Source organism: Protomyctophum parallelum (genome assembly GCF_964188405.1).
Source record: "Protomyctophum parallelum genome assembly, chromosome: 13".
NCBI lineage: Eukaryota > Metazoa > Chordata > Actinopteri > Myctophiformes > Myctophidae > Protomyctophum > Protomyctophum parallelum.
Window position 1 is genome coordinate 49,566,785 of NC_139708.1, and position 15,197 is coordinate 49,581,981.

General features: G+C 41.5%; 1 protein-coding gene across 1 annotated transcript in view; it reads left to right on the top strand.

The window, feature by feature from the left end:
* Nucleotides 1-13,158, top strand: part of pdgfbb (platelet-derived growth factor beta polypeptide b) — a gene marked incomplete at its 3' end in the record, with an annotated part of 44,783 nt that extends 31,625 nt beyond the window's left edge. Inside the window, exon 7 of the mRNA XM_083779200.1 lies at nucleotides 13,103-13,158. Within this exon, the coding sequence (XP_083635326.1) occupies nucleotides 13,103-13,158 (56 nt within the window). The remainder of the gene's footprint in view (nucleotides 1-13,102) is intronic.
* Between the last annotated feature and the right edge of the window lie 2,039 nt (nucleotides 13,159-15,197).

Sequence of the window (15,197 nt, forward strand, 5' to 3'; positions counted from 1 at the left end):
CAGGATTTGAAACCACATTTTCCACATTCAGTTCTTATAGTTTTGTAGGTATTTATATTTGTAAGAAATCCATTCGATTCAGTTCAAATTAATTTCAGTTCATCTTTCAGTTCCACATTGAACTTGTGTGTGGGTTTGTTAATTTAAGTTACGTTTTAGCAGTTTTAGAAATACTAAAAAGGGCCCTTTCACTTTGGCCTTATTACACTTTGGCCTTATACAATATGACATGTTGAATCGTTTGTTCAAACCAACAAAGTGCATACAGGCCAGGGTATCTTCACATTTAAGGACTTCTTAAATACCTCAATGAAAAGGAAATAAAGAATAAACCAATAGTGAGACCATTGCTAGGTTACATCAACAGTACCCGACAAACTCTACCATAAAACATGGTCAAACGTTGGCCAAATTAAGTGTCACATTACCTAAGAAAGAGGCAAACATTTTGGAAAATAGCCGATCTACAAGCTGACAGTTGAGGAATGTGCATATAAATAAAATACCTGTTATGTTGAATATATTGATCTGGTGTTGATTAACCCATTAAGGCCTAAGGCCCGTTCTAAAATCAGCATACTGAAACGTTCCAGTATGCTGACACACACACACACACACACACACACACACACACACACACACACACACACACACACACACACACACACACACACACACACACACACACACACACACACACACACACACACACACAAACAGTCTTAATTTAGTAGTCATATTTAGTCTTCTGAAATTGAGTCGACTAAATCAGACAAAATCCTAGTATTTTAGTCTTATAAATATTATAGTCTCAATAATATATAAAAAGGAGAAGAGGGGTCTTCAAGCACACTCTAGACCAGGATTAATTTAAAAAGCCTTTATTAACTAAACAGGATTGTAGTACAAATAGATGGACTTTTAATGTGTGTTGATAAGTGTTGAGTCAAAACTCAGAAATGGACCAAAACATATTATGGTCAGCGTGACATCTCAGACCTCAGAAACTACATCTCCCAGAGTGCAGCAGCAAGATGGCTGCTCTACCTGATTAGGAGCTCCTGAAAAGGAATGGACGTTCAGTCAATGGCTACGTTTACATGAGCAGTTAAATCCCCTTTTCATTCCGAATAGAATTTCAATCATATTAAACGTTGTTATGTAAACACCTACAAAAACGTACATCCGAATGAAAACGCTCGATGCGATCTAAAAACCATTCCGATGTCACTGGCCGGATTACTCCGATGTTCAGTGCGATTGAAAGAAAATTGGACTCATGTATACACTAATTCGGATATAAGTTAATTCTGGTCTTTCTGAGCATGCTCCAAGGCGCTCATATCCAAGGCGCGCCGAGGAGTTTGCACATAGAGCGCGTTATTTCGTTCCTTTTTTCAGATCCGAAATCCACAAAAAAACGTGGAGCAGCAGCAGATGACGATAACCCTGATCTGTGTGTATGTGTGTTTGTGTGTGTGTTCAACGGTGTCTCTCTCTCTCTCTCTCTCTCTCTCTCTCTCTCTCTCTCTCTCTCAAAAATAACGAGCGACCCGATACAATAATAATCAGTGTTGCGTGCCCTGGCCGTGCTGTAGATAATAAAGTACAAATAAAAACGAGATGATCACCTTCCCAGCGGAGAAGCGGAGCCATAGCGAGTGGGGAAAAAAAGACGGTAAACATATTTGCCCGCCCTATCCAACCAGCAGCCTCAAAGCTACAGCGGAATGATGGGATTTCAAAGTATCGTCTATTCGTCTTTCGTCTGTAATATGTCTGTATTGTCACAATGAATGAACTGCCTATATTTTATGTGTCCAACAGATGGCGTAGTTTCACGTGAATTAACATGTATCATGTCTTCTATCACTTGTCCATATAAACACTCATTCGGAATGACCATTTCCCATGTAAACTCGCGGCAAAAAACATTACATCGGATGTATTTTATTCGGAAGTATTTATTCGGAATGATCACCCTTCATGTAAACGTAGCCAATGGCTACGTTTACATGAAGGGTGATCATTCCGAATAAATACTGGGAAATGGTCATTCCGAATGAGTGTTTATATGGAGAAGTGATAGAAGACATGATACATGTTAATTCACGTGAAACTACGCCATCTGTTGGACACATAAAATATAGGCAGTTCATTCATTGTGACTTTCAGACGAAAGACGACACTTTGAAATCCCATCATTTCATTCCGCAGTAGTTTTGAGGCTGCTGCTTGGATAGGGACGGATATACATATTATGTTTACCGTCTTTTTTTTCCCCTCCTGCTGCGGCTCCCCTTCTCCGCTGGGAAGGTGATCATCTCGTTTTTATGTGTAGCCTACTTTATTATCTACAGCACGGCCAGGGCACGCAACACACTGATTATTATTGTATCGGGTCGCTCGTTATTTTTGAGAGAGAGAGAGTGTGAGAGAGAGACCGTTGAACACACACACACACACAATGCACGAAATAACGCGCTCTATGTGCAAACTCCTCGGCGCGCCTTGGATATGAGGCTTATGAGCGCCTTGGAGTTGGAGCGCAATGGAAATGAGCATGCTCAGAAAGACCAGAATTAATTTACATCCGAAGCAGTGTATATGTGGTGAGGTGGTATTGCTTAAGGTAGCCAACTACGCCACCTGGGGAATTGCGCCCCAGGAGATATTTACTAAATGCAATAATGGACACCCGGAGCACGTAATGACTCCCCAAACACAGATTCAGTAACAGTATATATAGATAGGCAAGGCAGAAACGTGTGTAACCAAAGTACAAAGCTTTATTCACTTCATGGTAAAAGATCAGGATGTTTCTTGGACATAAACAAGTCATTAGTATTTAAGTACTTCAGAGGTACAGATTGGGACACTCAGGGACCGGTGTTGAGGGTTACCAGGGGGACAGGGGACCAGCTAACCCGCCCAGGGCAGTGGCACCCCAAACCGTAGAACACAGCAAAAACAACTCATGGCACACAATAAAAGGAAAGGGGATACCACTATACCACTGGAACGGGCCTGGTCCAGACCCGGAGGCCTCAGCACCGGCACTAGCAAAGAGAGAGTTAAAACACGTTAAATGAGCATCCAGACAACACAGGGTTACACTGTTACACAAACAGGTCTCCATAAACAGGTTCCAATAGAATATTCCCAGTTCATACACAATTATAATGTTTCTTCCTTTGAGTAGTGGATCAGTGGTTGGTCAGTGTTGAGCGATTATTCAGACAAGGCAAAACAGCAGCGTGGCTTCCTTTCACCAAGCCCTGGAAACACAAGCCGCAGTGTTACCAGGCCATTTCAATAAGGCGCAAGTTAAATTAATCAATTATATTACCCAAGGAAGATCTACACAAACAAACCTACCACTCATTTAGGGGCAGGATGCACAGGCAGCCTCCAGGCACACAAGGGGGGGGGTGCCGTCCGTGCAGAGACGGACGGTAGCACACAGACTACAAAGCAAGGGACAACCGGTCAATTTCATGACCATAACTCTAGTCAACAATACACTGACTGCAGGCACGAGAGAGGCTTACCTGGCTTGGGCATAATGAAACAAACAATACTGAAGCCCATTAGGCCAGCCTTGTTTGAGGGATAATTGTCATGAAGGGTCCTTCATGACACACACACACACGCTGTGGGACTGCGTGGCTTGCTGAAGCCCAAAGGGCCAGCTCTGTTCGGGAACACACATCGACTGAGGAGAATCTAACACAGGCAGAGTGTGTGCTGCTTAAATACTGCAAGCAATCAGCTCACTGATTACTGGGAGGAGGATGGGCAGAGTAGAAGTCGACGCCCATACTGCTACATATACATGAGTCCAATTTTCTTTCAATCACATTGAACATCGGAGTAATCCGGCCAGTGACATCGGAATGGTTTTTAGATCGCAGTAAACGTAGCCAATGGCTACGTTCGACATGAGCAGTTAAATCCCCTTTTCATTCCGAATATAAGTTCAATCCTATTAAACGTTGTTATGTAAACACCTACAAAAACTTACATCCGAATGAAAACGCTCGATGCGATCTAAAAACCATTCCGATGTCACTGGCCGGATTACCCCTGGGGGCCCCCGGACCCCACTTTGGGAACCGCTGTACTGACCTACCGTACTAGATGTTGGGGATCATCGCAACTTGGATCAAGAAAAGATGTTGTGGGCGTCGGTGCCTGGATGGTAACCGTAAGGTTGCCAGTTCGAACCCGGGCTACCCCCAGAGTTACTGTCGAAGTGTCCTTGAGCAAGACACTGAACCCCTAATTGCTCCCGATGTGCTAGTTGGTGCCTTGCATGGTTTCCGCTGCCATCGGTGTATGAATGTGTGTGTGAATGCGTGAATGTAATGCACAATCTCTGTAAAGCGCCTTGGATAAAGGCGCTATATAAATGCACCATTTACCATTTACCAATAATAATAGTCACTATTATTATTAAACAACATCTTTTCTTGATCCAAATATATAGTGCAATATGGAGTGTGTACTAGTATCTGCTCCTTGTCAAACACTAATAAACATATTCAACAAATATCTTCAAGTGGACATTTTATGTTGTTTAAAAATGTTGTTTAATAATGAAAAGCTCATCCCGCAGTGCGCCTGGCTCTGGAAAAGCTAACAAAAATAACAACACACACACACACACACACACACACACACACACACACACACACACACACACACACACACACACACACACACACACACGTACACACACACACACACACAGCACCATTCTGGACCGTATGGGGAATGAATTAGGATTGTTAACATTTCTGTGTTGCTCATTTGTCACATTTTAGACTGCCACTTGCGTTCCAGCCAGAGTTGCCAGACTTTGCGAGGAAAAATAAGCAGCCTGGCCTATGAAAACCAGCCCAAAGAGACCACTATAGGCCACACGAGCACGTTAAAGATTTCTAAAGCTTTACTAGTTAAGACATTCTTTAAGTCTGTGTGTGGCAACCCAATTTAATACATTCAACTGCTAGTTTGAAACTAATAATTATAACCGTAATAATGACTAACTTGTATGTAAAGCTGCTGCAACCCAGCTGTCATGGGTGTAAGAGCAACTTTAACCCTCTAACACCCGCATTAATTTCTACTTGCAAAAAATAGATTTCAACCTTACTACTACTTTGTACTACTAGGACTAAGACTAAAAAATATGTTAAAAAAAAATAAAAAAATAAAGTTTGATGAAACATTTATAATTATATAATAATATAATAAATTAATAATTTACATTTTGGGGATATCTTTCACAATAATGATCACAAAAAAACATATATTACAATTATTTTACCTACTTTTATTAGGGTAAAGGTCAAAAGTCTAAAAAAAATTCAAAATTGCACAGAGTCCAGACATTTTTTATTTGTGTGAATTTCAGCCTCTGTGGGGGGGGGGTATTTATATGCAAATATCATGACCAATGGCATTGAAATGGCATTGCAATGAACATCACTGATGACGTTTAGGTGAAAAAAGAACAGGAAAAAAATAAAAAATAGTAATAAAATAAAATAAAATTGTTGCTAAAAAGCAACGCTGGGTCTTAGAGGGATAAAGGACAATTTTGACATTCTGCACTCTGCAGTACCGGATACTAACACATGGTGGCATCATTGAACTGCCAATAAATCCACAGATGTTCCATGTTATGTTTTATATAGTGTTGATGAGGATATATATTGTATATCAGTGGTTCCCAAAGTGGGGTCCGGGGACCCCCAGGGGTCCCTGAGGGGGTTCCAGGGGGTCCCCAGCTAAATGATACTTTGGAACCAAATGGACCCTTGTGGGCCTGTAACTCTGAGAGTGTACAAACGGGTCCGTTTGGTTCCCTTTGTACACGCTCAGAGTTAAATTAGCATTGATTTTACATTATAAATCGGGGGTCCCAGAGATAGACATGCCATTGAATGGGGGGGTCCGTAGACTAATCAATGCATGTCAAACTGGGGGTCCTTGAAATTAAATGGGTTGAAAATCACTGCTAGAGCCGTACAAATCGTCCCTGGAATATCTTTTCAAAATGGGGGTCCGCGGGCAGATTTGTGTCAATTTGGGGGTCCTTGACATGAAAAGGTTTGGGAACCACTGTTCTATAGTTAGTGTTGATGAGGTTATAATATATTGTATAGCGACTGTGGCTCAGGAGGTAGAGCAGGTCGTCCAATGATCCGTGGGTCGGCGGTTCGAATCCCGGCTCCTCCTCCTCCTGTCTACATGTCGAAGTGTCCTTGGGCAAAGACACTGAACCCCTAATTGCTCCCGATGTGCTGGTTGGTATACCTTGCATGGCTTCCGCCGCCATCGGGTGTATGAATGTGTGTGTGAATGGGTGAATGTAATGCACCATCTATGCAAAGCGCCTTGGATAAAGGCGCTGTATAAATGCACCATTTACCATTTATAATTGTTACGGTTTGGAGCCCGTCAACCTCCACCTTCTACCTCTGGAGTTCCTGCAGTGTTCCATCCTCACTCTGCCACCTGTAGCCACTCAGGATCACCTGGGTGTGGCACACCTGTTCCCATTCTCCAATCAACACCAGAGTCTTCAAGAACTGTGTCTCCCCCCCCCCCCCCGCCCACACTACTACTCAGAGCAGCGACCATGGTTTTGTCCTGTTTGTTGAGTACAGAGTGACGTAGAGGGTGCGCTGTGACTGGCCAGTCGCTGTGATTGACAGCTTACACCTAACCATAACCTCAGTAAAACTATACCTAACCCTAACCTTAACCTCAGTAAAACTATACCTAAACCTAACCCTAACCTTAACCTCAGTAAAACTATACCTAAACCTAACCCTAACCTTAACCTCAGTAAAACTATACCTAAACCTAACCCTAACCTTAACCTCAGTAAAACTATACCTAAACCTAACCCTAACCTTAACCTCAGTAAAACTATACCTAACCCTAACCCTTACCTTAACCTCAGTAAGCTATACCTAAACCTAACCTCAGTAAAACTAACGCAGTGGCTGGGGGGGGGGGGGGGGGGGGGGGGGAGTTTGGAAGCACTCGTTTTCAGTAAAGCAACGTCCTGCTGCCTCCTGCATTATGTGCTAATTCAAAACAGGTGGTACGCAGGGCAGTTGAGTGATATCTAAAACGAGCACTTCAAACTCCAGCACTTAGAAAAAGAATCACCTGCAAGGACACAAAGTATAGCTCATAACAACATGTCTAACAGTGGATTTTTATGAAACAAACACTTTGAGGATAGAAAGAGAATAATTCAAGCTTTCCGTACAGCTGCAATGTTGGTGAGTTTGACGTTGTTTAATACAATCAGACAGGACTTTTCTGTTTGGATGAATGGGCTGTCAATGGAAGTTGCACCTTGTTAGCACCTTGCCATTAACCCATTCTGAACGGGAACAGCATCATGTTATGCTTTAGCTATTGAAAAATAGCAGATCACGAGCTTGTAGGTCTGCTATTTTTGAAAAATCGAAGAACGACTGACATTTTTGGAATTCTGATCTCAGGTCAGAATGGGTTAATCAGACCAGTGTGTGTGTGTCCAGTGGAAACCTCGTATGAATCTGATCTCAGGTCAGAATGAAGGAAGAAAGAAACTTATATGGTAAGATGGCCTTCTGCATATGGAGACTAGAATTACCTGGCAAGTATAGTTGAAGCCTTACATTACTGCAGTGCTGTCTGTGTCTCGTAGACAGTCGTCTTGTATGTAATCTGTAGTCGAGATCTTTCTGTGGTTTTTTTATGTTCTGCAATCCTCCTGATAGCTAGTTTTTTGTCACGTTCCAGACTCGGTTCTCCTTGCCTAGGCTGCCATGATCACTATATTATTATTATTATTATTATTATTATCACCTCTCATCTGGATTGTTTGTTTGGCTACCGACAACATGCTTGGACTCTGACTGTACTCTCCTGGATACTCCTAAGAATATTTATATCATACATATTGTAACGTTTAGTGCTGCCGAGCTGGAATCGAACCCCCCGATCTCCAGCTCGAAGATGGAGAGAGCTATACATAGCTCCCTTGGTCATTACAATACCTACATCCATAATCCATACATATGCTTATTCCCATTTAAGTATATGTATATGTATTCATGTAGATTTATATAGGCTATATCTATTATTAACAGTCTCTTCAAACCCACAAAGACTAACCTATACGCACCATGGGTGACCGGGCCTCCTGCTCGGTCGCCCCCCGAACTGTGGAACACTCTCCCCGCCCACCTGAGAGCCCCACAGTTGGTCGACGCTTTTAAGAGGTCTAAAAACTTTCCTTTTTTACCAAAGCATTTTTATAGCCATGCCCTTATGTTTTAAATGTTCCTGTTCTATTAGATGTTTTTAATGGTGTGTTGTTTCTTTTGCTTTTATCCATTTGCTGTAGCACTTTGAGATTCTCACGAATATGAAGTGCGTTATGAATTTAAAAAATCCATTATTATTATAGTTATTGACTATTGCTGCTGTTTTTGGACCCCATTTTAGACGGGAACCCATTTTGGTGTTAGAATTACGTTGTGCTTTAGCTTTTGAAAAATAGCAGATCTACAAGCTCATATCGCGCCTGCACCGAGTGGCGCGATACGAGCTTGTAGGTCTGCTATTTTTGAAAAATCGAAGACACTTTTAGAATCTGATCTCAGGTCAGAATGGGTTAATAATGAAACTGTCAGGATGTAATAGACATTTTTAGAATCTGATCTCAGGTCAGAATTTTTTTGTTAGAAGAACGCCTAGCAAGGCCTCCCATGAGTCCTGCATGGTTGCATCTTGGGTTCAAACACAACTCATAACAATATAATGTACAAGATTACAACATAATATACATTGAATTCTATTCTATTCATATAGCTTGTGCCTTTATGCTTTTGGTAGTGTTCATTTGTAAAGCCTAGATGCTGATGGCTTAGTTATGTGCAGGACAGGTACCACATTAGCACAACAACAAATGGGTTCAAATGTCCTGAATCATAAGATAGGTCACCTCTCTTTACCTTATCCTTCCTGTGTATTTAACCACTTTTGACCTGAGATCAGATTCCTGAAATGTCTTCTACACATCCTGACAGATTTCTGAAATATGTTTCTATAACTAAACCCAAGCGTTTAGGTTATAAACACTTATTTGTAACACTTTCTAAACGTGTCACAGTGTTTAGATTATAAACAGAAGAACATGTTTAATCGCCAATAACACTTTTTAAACACATAAACGTGTTTAGTTTTTACAATCAAAGTCAGTAATATAGGTGTTTAGAATTCAAACACTAGGTGTTCTCGTGAGGTGTTTGAGTGAACTCGTGTTCTACTGTATTTTATGAATATTAATAAACATTTGGCATTTAATTATGACACGCTGGTGTTTAGGTTTTAAACGTGTCACATGTTCCAGGGATTTACAGTGTATATGTCAGTCGTTCTTTGATTTTTCAAAAATAGCAGACCTACAAGCTCTTAGCGCGCCACTCGGTGGCGCGCTATGAGCTTGTAGATCTGCTATTTTTCAATAGCTAAAGCATAACGTAATGCTAACACCAAAAGGGGTTCCCGCCCCAAAATGGGTTAACCCCTTTTTGCAGGCACACATGCATACATTGAATAGTACTGTACAGTTATGCAACTAGAAAAAGTGCCCTTCTGGGCACAGGTCTCCACCAGGATAGGAATGTAGGACATTGCAGCTTGCCTTCATCTGGTGGTTGGATAAAAGGGCAACAAAAGTAAAAAATCTGAAAGACCCGTTTCGTTGCATGGCTCTAGAGAGACTGTGTACCAATTTGCGCGATGTTTGGACAAAGTCTGTAGGTGTACTGTGCAAAAACTTGTTTTGCACAAAGCGGCCTCCTGGTGGCGCTATAACAGGCCGTTCTGGAAATTTTGGGGCAGAGGTGGAGACAATAATGTATACGGTAGACTACTCCATATCTCCAGTGGTGTGAAGTGAGCCCTTGATTAGCACAGAGTGAGCGAACACTGTAGGAAATGTCTGCTCTTTGTCTGTGTCTCTCCACCTGTCAGCTGGCAAATACAATGGAGAGGAAGGGAGGATGGAGAGCTGGTTACGTCAGTATAGGACAAAGAATTCCCATCATTTCAATAATATAATAGGTTTAGCCTACCGTTAACGTACAATCATGCTGAAATATTTCTTTTGTAGTATGTTTAAAAAAACTCTCCTGGATACTCCTAAGAATATTTATATCATACATATTGTAACGTTTAGTGCTGCCGAGCTGGAGTCGAACCCCCGATCTCCAGCTCGAAGATGGAGAGAGCTATAGCTCCCTTGGTCATTACAATACCGACATCCATAGTCCATACATATGCTTATTCCCATTTAAGTTTGATTGATTGATTGAAATATTTATTAACAGTTTGTAGAATTTACAGTACATTTTAAGCACAAACTCAATACAAAGACTGTCAACTGTGAGTGGACGACCCAATTAAGCATTACACTTGTTTACAACAGGGTCCACATTGTTCAATTCATCAAAACATTTAAAGACATACAACCATTTAGAGACATACAAATAGACATTTCTATGTAGCTAAAGAACAGAACAGGAATTCATCATATGGGAAGCAAAAAAGGGAAAATATACAAGCACTGGGAAAATATACAATATACAGTGAGGGAAATGGGGTGGGGGGGTGGGGGGGATTCAGATTTTACAGAGGCCAGTTTCGAATTGCAGCCATCCGTAGGTGCCCTTTGAGAGTATATGTATATGTATTCATGTAGATTTATATAGGCTATATCTATTATTAACAGTCTCTTCAAACCCACAAAGACTAACCTATACGCACCATGGGTGACCGGGCCTCCTGCTCGGTCGCCCCCCGAACTGTGGAACACTCTCCCCGCCCACCTGAGAGCCCCACAGTTGGTCGACGCTTTTAAGAGGTCTAAAAACTTTCCTTTTTTACCAAAGCATTTTTATAGCCATGCCCTTATGTTTTAAATGTTCCTGTTCTATTAGATGTTTTTAATGGTGTGTTGTTTCTTTTGCTTTTATCCATTTGCTGTAGCACTTTGAGATTCTCACGAATATGAAGTGCGTTATGAATTTAAAAAATCCATTATTATTATAGTTATTGACTATTGCTGCTGTTTTTGGACCCCATTTTAGACGGGAACCCATTTTGGTGTTAGAATTACGTTGTGCTTTAGCTTTTGAAAAATAGCAGATCTACAAGCTCATATCGCGCCTGCACCGAGTGGCGCGATACGAGCTTGTAGGTCTGCTATTTTTGAAAAATCGAAGACACTTTTAGAATCTGATCTCAGGTCAGAATGGGTTAATAATGAAACTGTCAGGATGTAATAGACATTTTTAGAATCTGATCTCAGGTCAGAATGGGTTAGAAGAACGCCTATAGCAAGGCCTCCCATGAGTCCTGCATGGTTGCATCTTGGGTTCAAACACGACTCATAACAATATAATGTACAAGATTACAACATAATATACATTGAATTCTATTCTATTCATATAGCTTGTGCCTTTATGATTTTGGTAGTGTTCATTTGTAAAGCCTAGATGCTGATGGCTTAGTTATGTGCAGGACAGGTACCACATTAGCACAACAACAAATGGGTTCAAATGTCCTGAATCATAAGATAGGTCACCTCTCTTTACCTTATCCTTCCTGTGTTTTTAAGCACTTTTGACCTGAGATCAGATTCCTAAAAATGTCTTCTACATCCTGACAGTTTTCTGAAATATGTTTCTATAACTAAACCCAAGCGTTTAGGTTATAAACACTTATTTGTAACACTTTTTAAACGTGTCACAGTGTTTAGATTATAAACAGAAGAACATGTTTAATCGCCTGTAACACTTTTTAAACACATAAACGTGTTTAGTTTTTACAATCAAAGTCAGTAATATAGGTGCTTAGAATTCAAACACTAGGTGTTCTCGTGAGGTGTTTGAGTGAACTCGTGTTCTACTGTATTTTATGAATATTAATAAACATTTGGCATTTAATTATGACACGCTGGTGTTTAGGTTTTAAACGTGTCACATGTTCCAGGGATTTACAGTGTATATGTCAGTCGTTCTTTGATTTTTCAAAAATAGCAGACCTACAAGCTCTTAGCGCGCCACTCGGTGGCGCGCTATGAGCTTGTAGATCTGCTATTTTTCAATAGGTAAAGCATAACGTAATGCTAACACCAAAAGGGGTTCCCACCCCAAAATGGGTTAACCACTTTTTGCAGGCACACATGCATACTGTGAGGATTGAAACCAACATCAGGAAACAGACAGGCAGGGAACAGGTTTGAGCCCAGAGTGTGGCACTCATTTATGGAAATCAAATAATATACACAGGGTTTGTATTATATTATATATATTATAATAATAATAATGAACTCAGGCTCCCGGTTCGTCAACTTAAAAGTTCAGCATTCTATTACTTAAAGTCTTCTGGGACGTCCAGACACAGGTGAGCCTAAGATGGCCGCTCTGGGGCCTTGTATAATAGTCTTTGTTTTAGTGGTTGCCAGTTCCACATACTCCAAGCCAAGTACTTGCCAGTTCCTTCCCAGCCGAGCCCAACAGGGACCCGGATATCAGTAGTGATCCTATGAGGTGAGAAAGATAGAGTCAGTCTGACATACTTGGATTATAGAATATATTGTGAGGGAGTGTGTGCTCGCTTACCGCCAGACCGCGCACCAACCTGCCACGGAGAGAGTCAAGAGCGATTGCTGGGGGAGGGAGGCTTCTTGTAGTGTTTGGCTGGGAGCACAGGTGTTGCTCATCTGAAGCCCTCCAGCAGGTAATTGTGGTAGTACCTGCCTCCTATGATGCAGCCCAGCCGGTTGTGCTCAACTCCGCCTCCCCTGCTCTCTCTCTCTCCAGGGAGGTGGTCAGGTGGCACGCGGTCCCTCAGCGAGACACCACAATACATTGAATAGTACTGTACAGTTATGTAATAATGTATACGGTAGACTACTACTCCATATCTCCAGTGGTGTGAAGTGAGCCCTTGATTAGCACAGAGTGAGCGAACACTGTAGGAAAAGTCTGCTCTTTGTCTGTGTCTCTCCACCTGTCAGCTGGAAAATACAATGGAGAGGAAGGAGAGGATGGAGAGCTGGTTACGTCAGTATAGGACAAAGAATTCCCATCATTTCAATAATATAATAGGTTTAGCCTACCGTTAACGTACAATCATGCTGAAATATTTCTTTTGTAGTATGTTTTAAAAAAAGAAAAACCTGACGGGGCAAAAAAAAAAACGAAACTAAAAATACACACAATTAATCTGCAGAGGGGTACTGTGAACAAAATGTGCCTTCCAAGCACTGACATATATTTATTCTAATATCTTAAATCCACTATAGTCTCTTACTTAACAATGCCAGTTGTCCAACTCTTGGCACCAACATTTGTAGCCTTATATATGCTCATGTAAGGTTTGTGTTTGTGGGCATCAGTGGACTTTGATACCCATTTGTTTTAAAGGTTTTTAATTGTGTGGTGTGTGTGTGTGTGTGTGTGTGTGTGTGTGTGTGTGTGTGTGTGTGTGTGTGTGTGTGTGTGTGTGTGTGTGTGTGTGTGTGTGCGTAAAGATATCTTTTATTGATGTTAATAAAAATCTGTGGTATCCATAAACAGTGGCTCCACAAACTCCACATGGGGATTGTTGAAGGGAGAACTGGGGCCCTCACTGTCCCCTTTCCAGCCCTAACGGCATTCTTTCACATACTCCACGCTGGGTGATCACCAGTGTGTGTGTGTGTGTGTGTGTGTGTGTGTGTGTGTGTGTGTGTGTGTGTGTGTTTGTGTGTGTGGGGGGGGGGGCACAGGGATTAAACGACAGCCTGTAATTCTATGGGAATTCTCTCAAGTGCCGTTTGCTACTACTAGTGCTGCGTTGCAGACAGCCAGCATAATTGTGTATATATTAAAACAGCTGCAGCGCAGTGACATAAACATGATGTCTCTTGATATGGTGATTACAATTTAGGCATTTAGCAGACGCTCTTAATCCAGAGCGATTTACATTAAGCAGGAACAAAAAAAACATGGGAATACATCACATAAAAGGCATTTATCATGAAACATGCGTAAACTAAGATTGAGGATTGAGGATAGAATGCCGACCTGCACATTATGAGCAGGGCCTGCCTGTAAACAAGTTATTGAGCTTAGTCCAGTTACCCTGGGTAAACATAGTACCTTTCCTTTCCTTAGTCCAGTTACCCTGGGTAAACATAGTACCTTTCCTTTCCTTAGTCCAGTTACCCTGGGTAAACATAGTACCTTTCCTTTCCTTAGTCCAGTTACCCTGGGTAAACATAGTACCTTTCCTTTCCTTAGTCCAGTTACCCTGAGTAAACATAGTACCTTTCCTTTCCTTAGTCCAGTTACCCTGGGTAAACATACTACCTTTCCTTTCCTTAGTCCAGTTACCCTGAGTAAACATAGTACCTTTCCTTTCCTTAGTCCAGTTACCCTGGGTAAACATACTACCTTTCCTTTCCTTAGTCCAGTTACCCTGAGTAAACATAGTACCTTTCCTTTCCTTAGTCCAGTTACCCTAGGTAAACATAGTACCTTTCCTTTCCTTAGTTCAGTTACCCTGGGTAAACATAGTACCTTTCCTTTCCTTAGTCCAGTTACCCTGGGTAAACATAGTACCTTTCCTTTCCTTAGTCCAGTTACCCTGGGTAAACATAGTACCTTTCCTTTCCTTAGTCCAGTTACCCTGGGTAAACATAGTACCTTTCCTTTCCTTAGTCCAGTTACCCTGGGTAAACATAGTACCTTTCCTTTCCTTAGTCCAGTTACCCTGGGTAAACATAGTACCTTTCCTTTCCTTAGTCCAGTTACCCTGGGTAAACATAGTACCTTTCCTTTCCTTAGTCCAGTTACCCTGGGTAAACATACTACCTTTCCTTTCCTTAGTCCAGTTACCCTGGGTAAACATACTACCTTTCCTTTCCTTAGTCCAGTTACCCTGGGTAAACATAGTACCTTTCCTTAGTCCAGTTACCCTGGGTAAACATAGTACCTTTCCTTAGTCCAGTTACCCTGGGTAAACATGGTACCTTTCCTTTCCTTAGTTCAGTTACCCTGGGTAAACATAGTACCTTTCCTTTCCTTAGTCCAGTTACCCTGGGTAAACATGGTACCTTTCCTTTCCTT